Raw genomic sequence first — 18,195 nt, forward strand, 5'->3', positions numbered from 1 at the left:
ATTACAATTATTTAAAGGATCTAGTGTTTGTCATTTACAAGACAAGTGTTTAATAATAAAATAGAATACTCATCTTCCATAAATGAATCCATGTGTAGCCTACATAACTGTGCATGGATTCATCCTGACAGGGCTAAAAACTGACATGTATGTATTCATAGAATGACGTTAACCTTTTTAATGTTAATAACTGCAACTTGAGATTTTTTACAATGCCATCAAGAGAAACTAAATTCCATGTTATATTTAGATGCATATATTTTGGTAACAATGTACGCCTATGTACCTCATTATCAGTAATCTCTGGAATAAAAAAAAAACATTAGATAAGATTACCTTTTGATAAAAGCTATAGCCTATGAGTTACAGTATCAATTTAAATACTATAATAGTTGGCTTCAAACCATTTGTTTTTTCTTGATGTGGTAACCTATTAGCAAAGACTAATTATAAACTTTCACAACTAAAGTCATGCTTGTACAATGTTTTAATGATTGTATTTGCTGCCTCTTTCCCTTTTCAGCTGAGCTAAAATTAAAAAGATGTCAGGGTTTCTTAGCTATCAAAAATAACAGCCACATGAAAGAAAGGAGAATTAGTTTGAGAATTTAGATGACAACTTAACTTTAAAAGGTGCAGTAAGTTTTTCTTTTGTGAAAATAAGTGTTAAATAACTCAATATTCTGATAGTAATCATTGATACTAAATAATAGGGTGTTTGTTCAGTAACAGGGGTTCCCTGTCTGAGCTCTTTAGTAAACAAAAAATGCATTTTCAGGTGAGGATACCAATTTTATCCAATCAAGAGAGAGAGCTCATACAACTGAAATAGTAAGTGATGACAATTAAATGAGAAGACAAATGTAATCACTGTATAACTTAAGCTGATAAATGGATATGAATGGATGAAGTTGGCTTATTTAAGAGATGGATAACAAACACTCACTAGCTATGATTACTATCAGAAAATAGAGCTTTAACCTTTTCACAAAAAAATTTATAACAAAACAATATCACTTACACTACCTAAACATCTATTCACCTAGTTCTCACCAAAAGAGTGAAACATGTAAGAATGAAACCAAACTGTGGTTTTAGTTGTCCTGCATAGTATTCCAAAATGTTATGCCATAACAAATCTTTATTAAGAGGGGGGGAAATCTGGTTATTTATTTCTATGCACATCGACAACCACAAACACAATGCTGAAGATTGTAGTCTATTGTTCTTAACATTGAAACTTTGTTGGATGTCTTGACTCTTGTGGGAACTCTTAAAAAATGTGTAAGTAAGCAATCATGGTCTAATTTGAGATTGAACATCTTCCAATGGCGAACACTAAACGTCAATGAAAAGCCATGTGGGCTTTTCATTTTTCGTGACATGGAACCTTCTGTCAGAACAATAAAGTCCTACTATGTCAGCACGTGTTACCCATTTATTTTAAGAGACTGCCCCCTGGCGAGTGACTAGGGAAATGCAGTAGTGTACATTAGGGCAGTGGTTCTCAACCTGTGCAGGGGGGTCCCCACATGATTTTTTTGGGGGGGGGTCCCCACCCCAGATGACAGTGAAGTGACAATTTAAGGCCTTTTAAGACCTTTTAATACTTTTTTTCCCATTACAGCTTCAAAATGTAATCAACAAACTATACTATTAAAAAATTGTCAAACATGTGCCAAATTGTCAAACATCATAAGAAAGAGGCAAAACATTTGAGAATAGAGAATCTGACATTTCCACAATATTTATCTGGGGGGTCCCCAGCTCAAATATGATTATTTTGGGGGGGGTCACAGCCTGAAAAGGTTGAGAACCACTGCATTAGGGGAGTATGACGCTGCAGTCATGTAAGAAGCAAGTTAACTTACCCTTTAAAAAGTGTATTTTTATTTTGATGGAGGCGACAGTGGCTCAGGAGGTAGAGCGGCCACTTGGATATCGAAAGGTTCCTGGTTCAATTCTCGGCTCCCCCTGCAAAGTAAGGACATTAAACCCACAACTGCCGCTGATGAGCAGGTTGGTGCCTTGCATAGGTTTCCTCTGCCGTCAGTGGGTGAATGTTATGCACATTGTAAAGCGATTCGGATAAAAAAGGTGCAATAGAACGTTACGTTATCAATCGTTTTATGAGCATGTTCACTTTCAAAATGGTGGACATTCTCATTTGGGAACTTCACTTCAAAAATCTGTCTTCCTGGAACAAATGGTTGTGACAAGTTCACTGTTCAAAAAAAAAAAAGTTTATTGAAGTTATAGCATTGTAGCCATTGTCATTGTGTTACCTTTAAAGGTAGACAATCAGCACACATTAAGAGGTAGAAATCAACATCAGTCTGAAAGATGTGGAGATCACTCACTCACGCACGCACACGCACACACACACACACACTCTCTTTCTCACACACACACACACACACACACACACACACACACAAATACATACTCAACAAAAGTAACCCAATGTCATTAATAACACTGCTGACTTGCAGAATTATTTGTACAATAGTGAATTCAATTAAAATTTGACATGCTGAAATCATACAAACTGTGAGCCTCTATGATGTGCTCCACCGATAAATAAATAGTCTATGTGTGGGTGGGGTCTGGGGGCACCGGAGGAGGCTTTAACGCTCCAATGTAGCCCCTTATGATGACCTTCCACTGACCTTTGCCACTTGGACCTCATGACTATAATGGCTGACTGGGTCATTTCAGTAACTGAAAGAGCCCTGCCTATACTGCCTATATACAAAAAGAAGAAGAAAAAAACAACACCTCGCTGACAGTGTAGTTTTCATGTAACTAATTAGAACTACAAACATGACACGAAAACAAAAGTGAGTGTGTGGTTTTAAGCTCCAAGTGCTGCGTGTTGTTGGCTTAGACGCATGTGAAAGTGCTGCCGAGGAGATCCTGCCAACCTGATGGGATTACATGTCCATAACAGGGGCCCGAGAGGATTTATTTTGGGGAGAGAGAGAGTGGAGAGGCAGGAACTGAGTCAGAGGTGAAAGACCATCAGGAATGCCAAAAAGGTATGGGAAAAGAAAACAAAGATCTGGGCCGAGGATATGAGAGAGAGAGGATGTGAACATTTGACAATCAAATAATGTGACCATGAAATAAAATAAATGAGGTGAAGCGTGGCAGGGAGGGGGGGGGGAGCCTATCGTCTCTGTCGGGTGGAAACCTCATATGTCCAAAACTGTTACTTTACAGGATTCAAATTCAAAAATAGCAGATCTACAAGCTCGAAACGCGTCGCTTCGCACTGCGTTTTGAGCTGCGTTTCGAGCTTGTATATCTGCTATTTTTTGTACATTTTGTGAGGCTGCAGTATGATCAAGTAGGACGTTAATTTACGAAAAAAACACAAAAAGTTAGAATATGGAGATACGAGATTTCTGCCCAACAGCAACGCTATACAGGAGGTGTGGAGGAGTGGAGGACGCCGGGCTATTTGACCCAGGAGATGTTGAGGCAGCGGGCGATGAAGGCATAGGTGTCGGCCACCTCCTGGATGACCTTGCTGGTGGGCTTGCCGGCGCCGTGGCCTGATTTGGTGTCCACGTGGATGAACAGCGGGTTGGTCTGCTTGGGGCAGCGGCCCACGATGTGCTGCAGCGTGGCGATGTACTTGAGCGAGTGCAGGGGCACCACGCGGTCGTCGTGGTCCCCCGTCAGCAGCAGCACGGCGGGGTACTGGACCCCGTCGCCCTCTGGCACGCAGATGTTATGGAGCGGAGAGTATCTGGGAGAAGAGGGGGGAGGAGCGGGGGTGTGGGGTTAGAGATAGAAATAGCACAATTAGCCCTTCAGGAGTCTATGTAATAAATAGGAACTGTGCACAGTACAGAGCTTCCTCTATTCAGCAGGAGTGGGCCACGAGAAAACACTGCTTTTGTTGTTTAATGTAAAATATGATTAAGTACCCCAAAAAAAGAAATTCCCCCCCAAATCTAGTCTTAATGTCTAGTGTTGTGACTTTGGTATAATACAGTAAGATTATAATTTGACCTTAGTAATGGATGTGGAAATAAACACAAATTGACTGCAAACAAGCATATCGTTAGAGGAATTACAAAATGCTTCTAATGGGAATGTATACACATCATGCTGAGCAAACACCTACTTGATAAGCCAGTTGAATTGGTCTTTGATTTCTGAGCAGCCAAAATCCGTGGTCCAAGCGTGTCCTATTGTGAACTTGTGGAATTTCAGCATGTCCATGACCCCCACCTGAGCTACAGCACAGCCAAACAGCTCTGGACGCTGGTTCACACATGCCGCTGGGAGACACACACACACACACACACACACACACACACACACACACACACACGAGTATTGCAACTGTGCAGTCATTTATAACAATTTTGGCAAATTAAAATGGTTCTTCGCATTCTATTTAGTTAATCCATTAACACTACCACCGCCAGGCCCGTAACCTACGGGCCGATAAATCCAACCGTAAAGCGCCGATCCCGTAGCCTACGGGCTGTGGTGCTTTTTTCTTTTTTTCGAAAAAAAAACAACGTTTTTCAATTTTCTATACGGCACATTTCATTGTAACACCACCGGAAACAGAATTATTCAGGATCCGGTTTTGCCGATCCCGTCGGCCCTCGTTCTAATGACGAAACTGAAACCCCATTTTCTCCTTGTAGTTTTTTCTCCTCAGTGATCACTGTTTAACATAAACCGTTCTAACTACAACATGGCGGCTCCGTTTGACACATGGTTTTCACTGGTAGACGCAGGGAGATCTCCGCAATGTATACAAACAGTGCACAGCTCAATCTTAAGGATTTTAACGAGGTCTATGGCGACGTGAAAAAAACAAAAAACAACAATAAAACGTTGGCACTGGTGAGTACATTATGAGATTAACCTCTGGCGGTCAATGTGTTAAGGCCGGGAACGCATCAGTGTCATTTTAGATTTTAACCACTTTAACCGTTATTTCACACTTTGGCTATTCAAAAATAGCAGATATACAAGCTCACAGTGTGGCACCGAGTGCAGCGCTGCGAGCTTGTAGAACTGCCATTTTAGAAAAATCGTGAAAATGAGTGCAAATCTTTGAATACATATATTTATTAAAGAGAGCATTTTTAACTCAAATATTTGCTTCTGGGGATCCCTGGAACAACACATTTTGAGATGGGGGTCCGCAGCCAAATACATATCATTTTGGGAGTGAATCGGTCTCAGGTCTTAATGGGTTAATGGTGTAGAGGTGGGGCTCTCTGGAATGCCTTCGTCCACTGCTTTCATCTGAATAGCACCACTCTGGCACAAACTGCATTCTCAAAAGGTTGCGTCTCGAATTTAAAAAACCAAAACGACATAACCATACATACCTACGAGTAGGCCGCCGTTGGAGCCGCCGTTGATGGTGAGTTTAGAGGGAGCGGTGTAGCCCGACGTGATGAGATACTCAGCCGCACACTGGAAGTCAGTGAAACAGTTCTGCTTGTTGGCCAACATGCCGGCTGTAATGACACACACAGGGAGAGTAAGAAATACTTGAAATGAAGGGGGTTTGCCTGTGGTATTTTAGACCAGCGATTCACTGGTGGGCTGTGAGGGTATTGCAACTGGGTTCCCAAAAAACTAAGATTTGAATGACAAAATAACATTACAGCTGCACTATGTAACATTCCTCTTCTAATTCTAATTCGAACCCGGTTTTCTGCGCAAGTGCTGACATTTTTACCATTGAGGTAATAGCATTGAGGTAACCTGCTTGTTCAAGGGATGAATTGAATATTGACCATCAGGTCAGAATTCGTGTCAGATCCTGTGTCTAGGTGAGATGACCTTTCACACAAACTAAATGTCTCAATAGAAGAGCAGGGAGACAAACATACAACTACCCCAAGTGTATAAGTTATATTGTATTAACATATAATGTACCATACAGATTGGGAAAAAAATCATTTTATTCAGTAAAAAAAAAGTTACATAGTGGCGCTTTAATATTACAAAAATTAAACAAAATCTAAATGATGTGCTAAAAACATTTCATGGTATTGTTTCTTAAAAACCTTTTTTTGAAGTTTTCATTGTGACACAGATAAATAGTAGGCTAACTTAAAGTATACTACGTTAGTTGCATTGTTCATAGCCGGAACACAATTGATTGATTGATCATTAAAATAAACATGAAGAGTCACGCGGCCCATCGATCTGACCACTTGATCCAGAAAAGGTTGAGAACCACTGTTTTAGACACAGCAAGACTTTGTGCACTCTAGCCGAGGGTGACTGGAATAATGAATAAATTATGTTTTAAGTCTATCCCTCTGTCAGAGGCTAATTGGAGTGCAGCCAGCCATCCACAGTCTTTGAAAATGTTCTGCTTCTGTAACCTAAATGCCACCTACTAATTAACAGAAAGGATGCCATTCTCAAGTTGTGAACTGTTTGAAATTAACTGCAGACTAAAGTAATGAAGGACTCATACCAACATGGTATTCCTCTTGCGCTTTCACTATTGCTTCACTTCACAGTATGACAGGTTTCACAAAAGTCACTATGCAGTGATACTAGTTTAACAACATGGAGGTATGTCTACTTTAATACAGTATTTGTTGGCAATTATAAAAGTATTGTTTTTATTTTTTTACTTGTCCATGCTTAAAAGAAATGATGGATAGCGGGCAAAAGTTGTGTCTAGGTGGTGTTCCGTTTCCATCGCTGCTGCTGATCGGAGCTGGAGATGATAATCACCCTCCCTAATAATACTAAGTCAATTTGTACTTGGAATGAATGCAGATTGTAACCTTTCCCACTAAAGCTAAATGCCAGATATTAGTGGGTGTACATGTTTTTCTTTTCTTCGTCCAGAGGTAAAGGGCTTTACAGTGCATTCCACAATGCATCAAATTAATTATGATAACATGTTTGCCATTTGGAAAACACAGTTAAAAGGCAGGAGAAAGAAACGCAACTGGTCGTACCCAACCCGGATTTATCAGCTTTATCAGATCGTTACCAGACTGTCAAATGCCTTCTGATGGGTCCACTAGCGTTTCTTATGTGATTGTATGCTGGGTGGCACACTTTCCGTCTGTACATATAATACACCAACGTTTTTAGCTACACATAGGCACAAAGAGTCACTAGAGATTGATTTGATCTGTGCGCGCACGCGCACGCAAACCACAAAACTCACCTTTGTGCCAGGTCTCCCCATACTCCCCTCCTCCCCGGATGTTGGCGACGGCTAGCACTCCCCCCAGATGTCGCACAAAGATGAGACGGGACACGCTGTAGCTGGGTGTGATAGAGATGTTAAAGCCCCCGTAGCCGTACAGGAACGCCGGGTGGGAGCCGTCCAGCGTGATGCCCTTCTTGTGGACGATGAACATGGGGATCTCTGTGCCGTCTTTACTGGGGTAGAAGACCTGGTGGGGTGGGGAGAGAAATCAATCAGTTTTTTAGACAGCTTTTTAGACAGCAACGCTAGTAGTGTGTCCCAACATATGACCATTAAAACCAGCATGACAATCAGCCATAATTCCAGGAGGATACTAGTGTGAGGCTTCAATGTGCAGAGGTGGTGGGTAGAGTAGCCTCTACCCACTAAAAACTGTACTGTAAGAAAAGGTATACTTTAAAATAATGACTCAAGCAGAAGTGATAGTCATTCGTAAGAGTAATAAAAGCATTTAGTGAAAATACTACGCAAATATGCCCCATTTCTATAATCATAAGCTATATTATATTCATTTTGAAAGTGTTCACATGGAGGTAAATAATTAGTGTGCGTGCACGCACGTGTGTGTGTGTGTGTGCCATTTTTTGGGGTAGTTTGTAAGGCAAACATAGTTTAAATGTGAGGTCAGGAGTGTGCGGCCTCTTCCGATTCTGAATCACACACCAACACCATTGTTGTCATCCACTCGTTATTTGTGTGTCTGCTCTGTTGCATTCACTGTGCTGCTGTGTATGTGTGTGTGTGTGTGTGTGTGTGTGTGTGTGTGTGTGTGTGTGTGTGTGTGTGTGACCACCGCAGAGATTTAGTGTGTTGTCATGTGACTGCCTGACTGTTTGATTGGTAAAACTGAGTCATGTGACAGAGACTTAGGCGGAAGTCTCTCTGACAACAGATAAAATAGATTGGGGCGGCCATAGCTGAGTGGTTAGTGAGCCCGCCTAGGGAACCAGCTGGCCCTGGTTGCCCCAGGTTCGATTCCAAGCTATCCCAGCATATGTGCCGATGATATGAAATTTGTCCCTGAGCAAGACTCTTAACCCCAATTGCTCACAGGTTCTCATTGGAAACAAGACCGCAAGGACTTTCATGAACGACCTGTTAAAAGGAATTATCCTTAAAACAATGGGTAAAAATGTATGTAATGAGCAGAATGTAATGCAGTAAAAGATATACTCCTCTCTCACAACTCTTTTGATTAATTCACAAAACCTGTGTCGGTGTGTCTGACTGTCCCGGGCGGAACTCGGACGGCGTCCAACCGAACAGTCTTGTAGTCTGTGACCCATATGACCCGAAAGGCCTGCTTTTTCAAATGGCAATTTGATCGGTGAAGGAAGCGAACAAAAGCGGCAGCGCGAAGCAAAATGCAATGTACGTGGAGCTGACAAGGTACGACGAGTATATCAGATAACAGGAGCATTGCACAATGGATGCCCAATCTAATGCATTATTACCCACTTCTGTCGATGTGTACGCTTTTACTTTGGTTGGACTAATCTACTTCTCTTGCATTTGAGCCTCTGTCAGAGGAAAAAGGCTGGCCAGCATAATCCAATTTTGGGAAATGTACAGAGGCCTTAGTCATATAACGAGTTCAACCCAATTCATTTATATAATATCAGCATACCAAAACTTCTTGGGCCTGCGCCATTTCTTAGCCGGTTCTTCCAAATAACTTAATGTATACCGTATAATGTAAGTCTTATGATCAACTACAATAGAGGGGGGGGGGGGGGGGGGGGAGAGAGAAATCCCTGGCTGTAGCTACCTGGGTGGTCTGGTAGTCAGAGGGATCGAAGCCTTTGACAGTGACCTCCCTGAAGATACTGGGTTGCATGGGATCCTTGGTCAGGTCACAGTGGTAGATGATTGCTAGAAGGGAGACAAGACAAATTAACTTGCATTTCGGTTGTTGTCGGACAGAAACCTCTTATCTCCATACACTAACTTTTTGTGCTTTTTTTTCTAAATTAACGCCCTACTTGATCATACTACAGAGGCACACTAAAGCATCAAAAGCAGCAGATCTGCAAGCTCGAAATGCGTCACTACTTTTGCCATTTTGGAATTTGAATCCTGAAAAGTAACAGTTTTAAGACATACGAGAACCGAGGTTTCAACCTGACAGAAGATTTCTACAATGTTAATAGCTGTATGAGAAGAGAACTGATGTGTTTTCCCATTTCTTTATTCCACAGAGTAGCTTTCTACGTAAAGCTGCTTACTGCATTATGGTCTCTTCAGACAGTCCAGAGTCATTCATTTTCAGTTAGAGGTGAGTGGTCTTGTGAGAGGTCTATCTTACTTGAAAAAGACTGCAAGGTCGGAACGTCGTGTTATAACGTTCTGCTATGAATAAGAATTGGAGCATTGAAAAGTGAGTTGAGAGCCCCCCTCTTGTTTTCATGATTGCTTTTTCAGTTTGGCTCAGCACCAAAAAACAGAGGATGTGCATAATCTTTTCTTTGAATGTTATATTGTTCTGACATTAACTCTCTCAGTGCCAAGCCCCGAGTTATCCCGAGTTTTAGGGTTATACCCTCAGTGCCAGAACGAGAAATCCCGGGTTTAAAAATAAATAAATAAAATAAAACGTTTTTTTTTTTTTGTGTTCAGAACCCAAGATATCATTATCTGAAGATTTGCAGCTCCATCCACTCTTTGTTTAACCTATAACTGAAAAAGGCTGTATCTCGCTTCCTAAGCACGTTTTTTGTATTTTGAAAAAAGAAAAGAAAAAAGTTGGCAAAGTTCGCAATCATTTTTTTATTTCATTGGCACTGAAAGAGTTAAGTCTCTGCGGTGCCTCTATACATACATACACACACACACATTATATATATATATATATATATATATATATATATATATATATATATATATATATATATATATATATATATATATATACATATATACACACACACACACACACATACCTGGGGAGAGGAAGGAGGTGAAATAGTAGAAGATCTCAGAGTCCCTCTTGCGGCCGGTGAAGCCCACCACAGAGCCCACGTCCAGGGGGAAGGTCCTCAGCTCCTCGCCGGTGCCCAACCTGTACATCTTCAGGATGTTCTTCACGTCGTGGAGGAAACACACAAACAGGTAGCTGGAATACGTACAGGTGGCGAACACTGCAGGGGAGATGGATGCATGGTTGTTAAAGACTCAAAATGTTAGTGGAGTTCCAGGATAGCAGTGGTAGTGTTAGTTTATCTCCGGACCTGTTGTCAGTGGTGGAAAAAGTACTCAAATTCTTTACTTAAGTAAAAGTACCAATACTGCAATATAAAAATACTCTGTTACAAGTAAAAGTCCAGAATTCAAAATTTACTTAAGTAAAAGTACAAAAGTATTGGCATCAAAATGTACTTAAAGTACCAAAAGTAAAAGTACTAAATATTTGAAAATAGCAGATCTACAAGCTCACAACGCGTCGCGATGCGACGCGTTGTGAGCTTGTAGATCGGCTATTTTCAAATAGCCTAGGTATAAAATAGGGCTAAAGTGGTTAATGTATGTTTTATAATATCATAGTTTATATCTGAAAAGTAACTAGTAACTAAAGTTTTCAAGTAATTGTAGTGGAGTAAAAGTACAATATTTGCCTCCGAGATGTAGTGGAGTAGAAGTAAAAGTATTGGAAATACTCAAGTAAAGTACAAATACCTCAACATTTTACTTAAGTACAGTACTTGAGTAAATGTACCACCACTGCCTGTTGTGAGCTTGTAGATCTGATCTTCTATTTTCACTATTTGCCCTAGAATAAAGTACGTATTTCACGTGCATTAATTATTTTCATGCAGTCACGTCTGTTTTGCGTCACAGTGTGAAGCTCAATTCCACCTTGTGTGAACAATAAACTCATTATTGTATTCTCCATTACAGTGTCTAGTGCCTCCTACCGATGACGTCCTTGTCATGTTGGGGGATGAGCTCCTTCCAGTTGCACTGAGCCGGGGAGGCAAAGTCTATGTTGATGAGCCGGTAGCGCGGGGCGTCTAGGTTGGTCTTGAAGCTGAACAGCGTGCCCTCGTTGGTCACGTACTCGTACTCGGCGTCAAAGTTGTCGATCAGTTTCACCCACGGCAAAAGCCCTGGTGACGACATGAGAAATGACATCAAACGCCAAACATACAAAAACTAGACGGATCATTTCACTTCAATGGTAAGCGTGAACTACAGTGATGTCTCCGAGAACTAAGATCATCATGAATGCAAGTGGCACAATTTGAAGGAGGTTAGGACTGGGCTGATGAGGTTATAGCAGACACAAGTTGCAAATAGAGCCCGATACATGATTTTAGGATCTGAGCGGGCGATCCAGATTTTGAAGATGGAGACAAATGGAACCAAATGGATTTGGCTCACTCTCAGAGTTAAATTAACAATGATGGTTTCATAGTGTAGATTGGGTAACAAGAGACAAAAAATACATTTAAAAAAAGGTATCGAATAGTTATCTGTGAATAGTTATCTGTGGGGTCCTTGAAATTCAAAAGGTTGAGAGTCACTGGTCTAGCATACCTTTGATGCCCTGTGGGGTGGTTTGGAGGTCACAATACCACAGTCTGTTGACAGGGTCACAGCCCTCCCTGATGGACAGCAGCACATAGCGCCCATCATCAGAGACCTGCAACCAAGAAATACAAACTGTTGAACAAACACACTGGATCACACACCCTATATACACTTAAGTGGACTGGGGTCACACAGGGCTCTATACTTGGTCCGCTACCATTTCCCCCCTCTACACAAAATCTCCACCAGAAATAGCTGATCTACAATCGCACTTATAGATCGTCTACACACAAGAATAGGGACGCCAGGGTTCAGCACTCAAGCCCTATATACTTCGTTGTATGACAAATGGTAAAAATAGCCAATCTACTAGCTCACAGCATGGCACATTGCGATGCGTTCTGAGCTTGTAGATCAGCTATTTTTGTTGCTATTTTTTTAATTAATAAATAAATAACAATAATTAAAAAATGTTATCGCCATCCTCAACTAAAAACATTCTTAGTCAAATAGTCACCGGAATTTATCGACTATTTGATTATCTCATTTTAATCGACAAATGTGTTGTGAGCTTATAGATGGGCCATTTCCGGGCCGCGATGCGACCGTACCTCAACTCCACTCATCCACTTGGGGTTTTCTGGGAACTCTGCACACAGGCAGTCTTGAGACTGGGGAGTGCCCAGGGCGTGGAAGTAGAGCTTCTGGTCCAGGTTTGAGGAAGTCTCAGTGCCTGAGAAAGAAGACAGTGACAGAGCCATTTGTTTCATTACTGCCCCCTTGTGGCAATCTAACACATCAGAATGGGTGTCGGGGAGCTACAGCATGGATGACAGAAACAATCAATACATCAAAGGATGACAAAAGGATCTGTCAGTCACAAGATGAAAAAGTGAAAAGACGGAAAGAACATGACTGATCAAACTGCACACAAAACAAGATTTATTTATTTTTTACTATAATTTACTAGTCTTGCATACCCAGATGATCAGAGATTTCCACCTACTGACTTTAGTGCGACCCTTCATATTTGGATGGTATCGGGATCGGTTTTCAAAGCGGTGGTTTGTCAGCGCTGGTTCTCTCCTCCATTCAAACCCATTCATTGAATTTAGATTCAGTCGTAGATCTCCGATCGCTTGGCCACGCAAGACTAATTATTTACTATTCGTTATAACTTTATTCAGAAGCTATCATGGCCACTGTGGTAAAGGCAGCACTGATGAATTGACATAAGTGCATAACGACACAAACTCCAACAACAATGCGTCACATTCTGTAGAACTGGGACAGTGAGGGCTGTCACGATCTTTACATTTTACTTGACAATTAATTGTCATACAAATAATTACAAAAACGATTTTATAGTGTTTTCGGCATTGAGCATTGGAACATATACATGAAAAATTACATTTCTGTTAAAAGTTGCACAGGGCAGATATGACAAATAATAAAAAAAATACAAAGACATATTTCTTTAATAACTGTATTCTTTCAAAAATGTTTTAAAATAGTCGATCTATGAGCTCACGACAAGCCTGCGTGTTGAGCTCGTAGATCTGCTATTTCCACTATATTTTGACACAAATTGTGTGAAGATTTTTCAACATGGAAACGATTATGCAAAACAATTTAGATGATCGCAAATAACTGCGATTAAATGATTATGTAATAATTGCGAGCAGCCCTACTCACCGTCACTCTTGCCCTCCTGGACGGGGTAGGAGTTGTAGAAGAGGCCCTTCCCGTCGTGGGTCCAGGACATGCAGCTGAACTTCACCCGCTCCAGGTGGTCCTCCATGGGCACGGCCCCCTCCACCCGCAGGAAGCGGATCTCCACCCAGTCTGAACCGCTGGCACTCGTACCGTACGCCAGGTACTCCCCGTCCTCAGAGAACGCGTAACCTTGTAGAATTAAGAAGAGCTTCGGTGTAGGGTTACAGCTATCAACTATTTCCTTTGCGATTATTCTATTGGTGACTTTTTCGATTAGTTAAAAAAGCGCATTTTTAAGATTAATTTAAAACAACACATTCATTATATATATTATTTATACTGGTCAGACTACCAAGTAAGCCATTTTATAATTTGTAATACAACGGTGTCGCACAAAAACTACCGATCGACAATTTCTCAAGCTTGTGAGCTTGTAGATCTGCTATTTTCTGTATTTTTATTATAGATTCTTTTTTATAAATCGATTAGTTTGATTGAAGTGGACATTTTATGCTGGGGCTTTTTTTTATATAAATTGTGTTTTTTAAGGTCATTACAATGTGTTATAAATGTTTTTAACTTGAAAACCACTGATAATTCTCCTTTTTCAGCTGCAATGATAAATGGTTGATGGAACTTTCAATGAAGGCACTTTCACATTTGTAGGAAGTATGCACCTGCCCCAGTTTTCTTTTTTGTTGTTGGTCGTTTTCTTAGTGGGTTTTGTCGTTACCTCGCAGGGCGACGGTCCCATCCTCAGAAAAGGTGTTTGGGTCCAGGAAGACTGTGGGCTGTGCGTCCAGACTCTCCTGCACGTACATCACACTCTGGTTCTGGAGCCCTGTGTTGTAGAAGTGGAAGTACCTGAAAACACAGGACAACGGCTAGAGTCCACTGTGTGTGTGTCAAGCTGGGCCGCAGAAAACAAAGCTGTTTTGTGGCTGTTTCACACTGACTAGAGATGTCACGATTACAAACTTTAAGTTGACGATCAATTGTCATACAAATAATTGCGATTAGCTTGTAGATCTGCTATTTTCGACTAACGTTCACCCCAGAATAAGGATGTGAGGGGTTTAAGTGGTTAATGTAAAAATCAAAAAAATAAAGTCCCTATCACACAAAGATTTGGCGGCCCCCCCCTGCAGCATCTCTGAGGACGCCCCTAGGGATCCCGGACGCCCTTACGAAGACCCCTGGTTTAAAATATTCAAGTCAAGTCAACAGGTCTCACCTGCTCCCCCTCTTGAAGGGACAGCTGTACTTGGGGTAATCATAAAGCTCCGTCATGCGCTCCTTGAACAGGTCCCGTACCTCACAGCGCTCCAGATAGGGCAACGTCAGCTGGTTCTGAGAATTCACAAAAGCCTGGAGAGAGAACCCTCAATGTCAGATAGATGTGATGCTTCATGCTTTACACCTAATCAACAAGACGTTAACTTTTTAAGTAAATTAATGCCATACTTGATCATACTACAGCGTCACACAAAAGTATCTAAAAGTAGCAGATCTGCAAGCTCGAAACGCGGCGTGGAGCGACGCGTTTTGAGCTTGTAGAGATGCTACTTTTGAATATGAATCCTGAAAAGTTAGCTGTTTTGGACATATGCGGTTTCCACCCAACAGAGACAAAAAACCCAATCTGTCTACAGCAGTGGTTCACAACCTTTTCTGGATCAGGGCCACCTTGAAAATCTCAAAAAGCGTCGGCGCCACCACGCCATTCGACTGCCGGTTTTAGTGGTCAGATGGGTGGGCCGTGTGCATTTTCAGAGCATGTTTATTTTAATGACCAATCAATTGATTGTGTTCGGTATACATAGTATACTTTAAGTTCCAATTTATCGGTATAACAATGTTGTTGTTTTTTTACACAGTCATGTTATATTATCATTTAAATCTTGGTGTTTTGCCCTTTATTGTGCCAAGGTAGTGTAGAATAACATGATTTTTACCTGTGTCTTCTCACTGTCAGGATCTTCCAGCCAGCTATAAGGATCAGGGATCTTCTTGCCATGATAATCGTCCACCTGGGACAAAACAAAACAAAACAAAGCGTTACATTGTGTGTGTGTGTGTGTGTGTGTGTGTGTGTGTGTGTGTGTGTGTGTGTGTGTGTGTGTGTGTGTGTGTGTGTGTGTGTCATCGTGGGACGCAATGAAAAGAGGGCATGGTGGCAAACTCAGCACAACAGTAACATAATCGGAGAGCAAGTCATTATCAAAGTTATCAAAGGAGAAGCAGCTCCATTCACATGTCAACAAAAGCAGTCTGGGTTGACAGACCGTTGACTAGCCACGTTAGCTAACAGCCAGTGTTGCCAGATTTTGCGAGGGAAATCAGCAACCAGGTCTATGAAAACAAGCCCAAAAGAAGCGAGCCCTTCGCCCTTTAAACATAATACATTGGCTAATTGAATTATTATTATTATATCGACAAGCTCACAACGATGCAACGGGGTGTGGGCTTGTAGATCTGCTATTTTCACAAAAAAAACTTGAAGAAAATGTGGAATATTTTTTTTCCTTTCTGTTGTACATATTTTTCACTCTTCATACCAGTAACCTGTAAGCTGATTGTATGACGTTCTGTATAGTAGTGTGTATATCTGTCTGTCATTTAAATGTCATCATGATTTGTGTCATGACCTTGTATTGTGAATTTGTACTTCCATGTACTGTTGTTCTCATGTCTTACTAAATAAAGTACATCAATCAATCAATCTTGTATGGGGGTCCCTGGCATAAAATATTTCCAGATGGGGGTCCGCAGACAAATACATATTAATTTTGGGGTCCTTGTCTTGAAAAAGTTTCATAACCAACTGGTTTAAACAACATTAGGAAACAAGCCCCAAATAAGCAACTACACTTTAGGAACAAGCCCCAAAAAACGCAACCTGAACAATATTTACAAGCAACTTTACAGAAAAAGTCCACAGTCGCTTATAATAAGCAGACATGGCAACCCTGCTAGCATGCTAACAAAGCAGGCAGGCAGCCGTTCAGTTCAATGAATGAGAAAGCATGATGATTAAGCATCCCGGCTTGCTAGCATTCCCCTAGCTCTAACGCTCTGCCAGGCGCCCTGCTATTCTCATTGACCGAAAATTCCACTGCCGTGCGAGGTCTCCAACTTTAGTAAAAATAAAGAAAACTATTTCGCTATTCACCGGAAAAAAAAGGCGGTTTTGTGTTGTTGAAAGTCTATTCTCCAGGGTGGAAAGCCTCTCAGGACCCCACCTTCTCTGTATAATACACTTTTTGGGCAGAAAATAAAATATGCCCACCAGATGGAAAAACATTTTATTTACTCCACTGCGCCCTCTACAGATCTGGTCAATGGTAATTTATATTGATCAGGTCTGTAGAGGGCGCAGTGGAGTAAATAAAACTGGCGGACATATTTAATTTTTCTGCCCAAAAAGTGTATTATACAGAGAACTGAGAGAAGGTGGGGTGTTGAGAGGCTTCCCACCCTGGAGAATAGACTTTCAACAACACAAAACTGCCTTTGCTTCGGTGAGTGGCAAAATAGTTTTGTTTATTTTTTACTAAAGACGGAGACCTCGCACGGCAGTGGAATGTTCGGTCTATGAGCAGAGCAGCGCGCCTGGCAGAGCGTCAGAGAGAACTCGCTAACGCTCTGGACCAGGGCTAGCATTCCCCAGGCTAATGTTTAGCTAACAATACTCACCACTGCCTCGTCGCGGTAGACCTGGGGATACTGGAAAGACATGTCGGAGGTCAGGGCTCGTGCTTTTCGCAGTAGAAAAGGTTGTTTTTTCAGGGATGTAAATAGTGGGTTTGAAATGACTCTGTGGATCCTACACAACATTAACCTGAGCTGCTTGCAGACAACAGATGCTCTCTGGTTGCAACAGTCAACAAACACTCTCAAGAGGAACGGCACTGATTTCTTTCTGGTCTCTTTGGATTTGACAGCGCCCTCTGTTGCTAGTAAACTCTACTTACATCTGGTAAAGTAGTCACTATGGGGCTCCTGGTGGTACTACTTTAACAACTGCCTCCTGAGACCTGAGACCTCCTACAACTGAACTGTGTCATCTTTAAAAAGTCAGCCTAAATATATATATATATATATATATATATATATATATATATATATATATATATATATACATAATGAATATAAAAAACATAAAAAATTATGCAGGATGAATTAAACAAGTGAAGACAACTTGTAAGATATTATGGATGTACAATACAAACCTGCAATGACGTATAAATATATATTATGATGTTCTAGCCTTGGATCAAGACTATCGTAGATGTATTTAATGTCAGACTCTATAAAATAAATCTCTGATAGTCTTGATCCAAGGCTAATATTGTTCTTGCTAACCGGATGGGTCAACTGATTTCTTTGGAGACGGCTCCTTTTAATGTCATATAAATTGTAATTTATAATTCAAAGGATACCGGTAGGGTATTCATTTTAATATAATTTCATTTCAATAATTATGTTTAAATAGCAAAGGCTTTTAAACATAATGATTGCCATTTCTTTTGTGCACACTGTCAGTAGGCAAACTTATAACTCTTATAACTGGACCAGGGTCCCCACGGTCATGAAATTCCTGGAAATATTTTGAAATTGAAAAAAAAATAATCCAGTACTGGAAAAGTTTGGGAATTGATCAAAGGTCCTGGAATTTATCAAGGGTCCTGGAAAAATATTTGGCTATGCATTGTTTTTGGCTA

General features: G+C 41.0%; 1 protein-coding gene across 3 annotated transcripts in view; it reads right to left on the reverse strand.

Moving 5' to 3' along the window:
* prep (prolyl endopeptidase) overlaps positions 1-17,345 on the reverse strand; it is a 189,575-nt gene extending 172,230 nt beyond the window's left edge. For 2 of the 3 annotated variants that reach the window (XR_013934746.1, XR_013934747.1), the window contains exons 1-14: positions 17,168-17,345; positions 15,427-15,501; positions 14,706-14,839; positions 14,205-14,335; positions 13,451-13,660; positions 12,367-12,488; positions 11,762-11,867; positions 11,140-11,331; positions 10,168-10,365; positions 8,997-9,100; positions 7,184-7,415; positions 5,367-5,498; positions 4,136-4,292; positions 2,411-3,754 (exon numbers count right to left, since the gene is read on the reverse strand). Coding sequence is in view for 1 of the 3 variants with exons in the window: in XM_080453467.1 (XP_080309593.1) it covers positions 3,460-3,754; positions 4,136-4,292; positions 5,367-5,498; positions 7,184-7,415; positions 8,997-9,100; positions 10,168-10,365; positions 11,140-11,331; positions 11,762-11,867; positions 12,367-12,488; positions 13,451-13,660; positions 14,205-14,335; positions 14,706-14,839; positions 15,427-15,501; positions 17,168-17,308 (2,229 nt within the window). In the remaining 2 variants the exon portion in view is untranslated. Of the gene's footprint in view, positions 1-2,220; positions 3,755-4,135; positions 4,293-5,366; positions 5,499-7,183; positions 7,416-8,996; positions 9,101-10,167; positions 10,366-11,139; positions 11,332-11,761; positions 11,868-12,366; positions 12,489-13,450; positions 13,661-14,204; positions 14,336-14,705; positions 14,840-15,426; positions 15,502-17,167 lie in introns of those variants that run through there. The other variant, XM_080453467.1, reaches the window with a different exon arrangement.
* Positions 17,346-18,195: the final 850 nt, after the last annotated feature.

The sequence above is a fragment of the Gymnoscopelus braueri genome (genome assembly GCF_963280865.1).
Source record: "Gymnoscopelus braueri genome assembly, chromosome: 16".
Taxonomy (NCBI): domain Eukaryota; kingdom Metazoa; phylum Chordata; class Actinopteri; order Myctophiformes; family Myctophidae; genus Gymnoscopelus; species Gymnoscopelus braueri.